Source organism: Monopterus albus, unplaced genomic scaffold (genome assembly GCF_001952655.1).
Source record: "Monopterus albus unplaced genomic scaffold, M_albus_1.0 scaffold18.1, whole genome shotgun sequence".
Taxonomy (NCBI): Eukaryota; Metazoa; Chordata; class Actinopteri; order Synbranchiformes; family Synbranchidae; genus Monopterus; species Monopterus albus.
Window position 1 is genome coordinate 7467674 of NW_018127898.1, and position 4709 is coordinate 7472382.

Sequence of the window (4709 nt, forward strand, 5' to 3'; positions counted from 1 at the left end):
AAAAAAAAAAAAAAAAAAAAAAAAAAAAAAAAAAAAAAAAAAACGAGGCTGCAAGACAATTCATCTGACACAGTGGTAGCTGTTTCCTTGGTACACAGATAAATACTGACATCTTATGGTCACCAGCCCAGACTGCAGAACCCCCAGATATAAATTAAGGCAAGAAGGAGCGACTGTAAACTGAGGCTCATATTTCATATGGAAATGTCTGTAACAAATGGAGTTTTTATTTTCTGCTTGGTTGTGAAGAAATCACACAGGCTATTAGATCAAAACATCAGAGAACTAATATTTATACAATTCCCAGCTTCTTCTATTCTCTGTGTTTCTTTAATTGCATGTTTTTGTTGTTTTGATTTGTTTTGATTTTGGGATATTTCTATTTCACACTATCATCCCTGTTTTGAAAGTTACAATGGTATGAACTGTGGGCTGTGCTCAATTGGATGTGCACATGTAGAATATGTGCATACAGGGCTCAGAATATCTGTGGGAGTTGGTGATTTTTTACAGTAGGTCCACCACCTTAGAAAAAAACAGCAAGAGAAGTGAAGTTTAGGTTTTAACAAAGCATTCCACCACAAATCATACTGTAAGCACAGCTCAGCAACATCTGACATGTTGCAGGGTCCCCTGTCTGATTCAGGGTTGTCACCCCTAGCTGCGTCCAGAAGTGACACAAGTGCACAGAATATCTAAAGGTTAAATGATGTTCCTGCCCTGAGATGACATTCTCAGGCTGTGCTTACTCCAGAGATAGTGAGAGCTTCACTGACAAGACAGAGGACTCTAGCCAAAACCAACAGAAGCTAGTGACCTGGGACAGTGAGGCATTGTTCTGGGGAGTGTTTGTTGCTGGGAAGAGAGGAAGACAGAAGACAGCTCGACTGAGCAAGGATCGTTCAGGGATTAATGTCAGCAGGATAGGGTCATAATATGTTTTATAACTTAGGCTAATGATAGGACACTGACATCTGAATGCACATCAGCAGTACACACTCATATTTAATATTTTACCACGACACACACACACACACACACACACACACACACACACACACACACACACACACACACACACACACACACTAAAACCATACCACCTAAACCAAACCTAATTTCTACACACCAGTGTAACCAGTGTTTATATATCATCAGAACACCAGTAGTCAATAATTACATCTGGTGATCTGGTGGTATTTTATATTTTTGTTACTGTGAACAAATGAAAAGCTACATATCAAGAACATATTAATCAGCCTTTTAATACTTTCAGCCCAAAGCCCATTTGTTCCTTGTGACCATTTAAAGATGTGCCAATATATATCTAGTTTCATTTTAAAAACATTTTTTAAAACAACTGGGATCTGCAGTTTTTAGTTGATCCAACAAGAACAAACCGTGCACTTGTTAGGGACTATTTTCAGCAGCTGATTAGTACACATTTGCTGCGACAGCAACTCTACAGCAGCAGAGTAGCGTTAAGTGTGACTGACTGAAAATAAGTTACTGTGTTTTTCCACATGGGGAACGTCACCTTGTGTAAAGTTGTCGCACACTGATTTGTTTATAAGTTAATGGACAATACTGGCACAGTGGAATGTTGGGCTTTTGCTTCACAGACAACACTTGTTAGTAGGATCTGTTTATTGTTGATTTTAGAGTTACTGAGAGGAAGAAAAATATAATTGTCCCTTAAGGTTGAGGCTATAGTTAGGCTGCAGACCTATGTCAATACTAAATAGAGGATGAACACAGGGCAGCACTCTCTTTTTGTAGCCTTACACAACCTGTGCTGTAATCACTGACAGCAGTTATTCTACACTGCACAAAAAGTACTGTCACTGACATATCTTTATGATTTTATATTGCCTGGCAACATGGCAACCTTTTTTAAATTTTGACTTTTGATTCTTTGCTTACTCTTCAATGTGACCTTCTTCAGATTATATACTAATGCTAACCTGACTGCTTCCTCTCTGTGGCATCCTGACAGAAATGCACCATGTCTTTGTCTTTCTTTCTGTATACACAACATCTCTCCCACGTGACAATGGTGTACTGTATGCTTTAGTGACTATTTTGTAAACACAAAGTGCCATAAGTAGAAGTGTGCTTTATTTATGTTCAAGTCCAGAGATATGAAACATGGAGAGAACAAGCAGCAAATGTAGAAAAGTCGAGGCTAAACAACATAAGGCTGAAGTCATGACTGCAGGAGAACAACTCAGGTAAGAGGAGAAGGAGGGAGACTGAGAGGAAGTAAGAGAGAGAGTGTGTGTGTTTTTGTTCTAGGATTATAGCTAATTTAAACTTTACTTCAAGGTTGAGACTTCATGACGTAAAACTGATTAAAACCACCTGCGCACATATCCTAACTGCTTCATAGCACATGAACTTATAGACTGGCTTTTGAGCCACAAGGAAGCTTCAGATCCAGCAACAGCTGTCGGTCTCATGCAGCACCTCATGGATCATGACATTGTTCACCATGGCAAGAAGGATGTACCAAGACAGGGCACGCATCATGTAAAGACCTTTTGTACAAATGAAACAATGTTGTGATAACTTTAGTTAGACATGGACAATTTTCAAGACTTAACTGAAACTAGGCTATATGTTGCCTTTTCCTAGTGTGTGATAAGAGACCGGTATTCAAAGATGCCAAACTGCTGTACCGTTTCCGTGAGGACGATGGCACATTTCCCTTTAATGCAGAGGTGAAAATTTTCATGCGAGGACAATGTCTATATGAAAAGTAAGGGCTGCTTTGGTTGTGCTGTAAGTCTCTTGGTTGTGTTGGAACAGCTGACCTTGAAGTGCATGATCACATACATACCAATATGATTAACAAACTGGGGTTAAAATTGAACACACAGTTATCTCTGGTCAGATGTAGCCTACTATACTGGTAACTTTGTTTAAATGCTCTTTCCAGAAGTAATTTGCATGTTATGAGAAATTGGATCTGTGTGAAATGTGTCTGTGTCTCCAGACTCATTAGGGACAAGAACTCCATTCTGCAGCTGAGAGAGGAGCATGGTGTAGCATATGAGAGCTCCTTTTCTGGCTGCCACTTGATTGACTGGCTCCTTCAGAACGGAGAGACAGAAAGCCGGTGTCGGGGATCAGAGCTGTGTCGTGCATTGCAGGAGCATGGCATCATTCAGCACGGTGAGCACAGTCCTCATTTGCACTTTGATATACGCTCACTGGCCACTTTATTAGGTATATCTGTACAGTTGTATGCACTTTAGTGCAAAAATTCCACCTTAACATGTCTGTGCAGATTCTCAGTCATCCAGGTCATCAGGCACGTGCACAGGTAGGGCTCAACCTGTACAGAGCACATGCCCTTTTGTAATTACACTCCGAAGTGCCCTTTTTTTGTGGAGGGTTTTTTTTTATTTCTTCAATAAATCAATGCTATTGGTAACCCTTTACGTCTGTTTGTCTTTTTAACAAATATTTAGCCAATTAAAGGCATTAAAAAGTGCATCTTTTAGAACCGCTCAAACTGTCAGTCAAACTTCACAACTCCGCCTCCTGAGCGCAGCGAACTTACGTTTTTCAGCACAGCAGTCAGAAACCAGAAACAGATGAACGTCTTCGTCTTGTAACGGTAAAATATCTTGTTGTTTGAATAAGTGCAACGTTGTCTTTATGAAATAAACACTAGTATGTCTATAAAGGTTCATATATTGCATTTGAGTTCTGTGACCATCACCACATGTGATGTTGTCGTTTTAATAATGAACAAATTGCACACATTCGCTGGTCAAAAACCCGCGGTGTAACTGCATTTGAGTGACACAAAGCAACTGAGTGATCCTTGTCAGTTAGGTAAAATATATTTATAAGAAATTTCTATTTTGATTTGATGACTATGTGCTGCTGATACATGTAAATTACGTGATGCAGTTTATTAACATTTCATCATATTATATTGCTTATGGTCACATATTATGCATGTTTGCTGGCTAGATTTTAAGAAAAATCTAGTATTGTATATTCCCCGCTCGTCTTCACATGTATAAACATAGAAAAACATGGTTTTACTACTGTAATAATGTTGTATTAAGTAAAAAAAAAAACTTTACACAATGAGAATCATCAGGTCACTGTGTATTCTATATATTTTATCATGCAGAATGTAATTGTGTGTGTGTGTGTGTGTGTGTGTGTGTGTGTGTGTGTAATGTGTGTATTAATATATGTATAATGCTAGTGAAGGGAACAGCTCAGGCCAGGGACAAATTAAAGACAAATTAAAACTTTTCATAATAAAGGAACGTTTTCTACAGGTCTGCACTCTTGAGTCCACAACAGGAAAAGAGTTGGAGAATGTTGTCATCTCTCTCCCTCAAGACAATGGACTTGACTTGAAGAACATCAGGGGCCAAGGATATGATGGAGCTGCGAACATGAGTGGAATGTACAAAGGTCTACAATCCCGGATATGTGCACACAATGAAAAGGCTCTTTATGTTCATTGCCAGGCACACTGCTTGAATCTGGTACTAGTTGAGAGTGCCAAGTCCAGTGTTCACTTTGTGACATTTTTCTCCTTGGTGGAGAAACTGTATGTTTTCTGCACTGGCTCCAAAAAGAGGCATACAGCATTTTTAAAATGTCAGCAGTCCTTGTATCCTGGTCAGCGTGTTCTTGAGTTGCAGCAGTTGTCTGACCCTTAGTTCGGCTGCAGAGAA

The 4709-nt window shown here is 39.3% G+C and overlaps 1 protein-coding gene across 1 annotated transcript in view; it reads left to right on the plus strand.

The window, feature by feature from the left end:
* The first annotated feature begins 2148 nt into the window (after positions 1-2148).
* Positions 2149-4709, plus strand: part of LOC109956291 (DEP domain-containing mTOR-interacting protein) — a 5779-nt gene continuing 3218 nt past the window's right edge. The window contains 5 exon segments of the mRNA XM_020593281.1: positions 2149-2231; positions 2326-2354; positions 2357-2494; positions 2635-2758; positions 2996-3174. Coding sequence (XP_020448937.1) covers positions 2149-2231; positions 2326-2354; positions 2357-2494; positions 2635-2758; positions 2996-3174 — 553 coding nt within the window.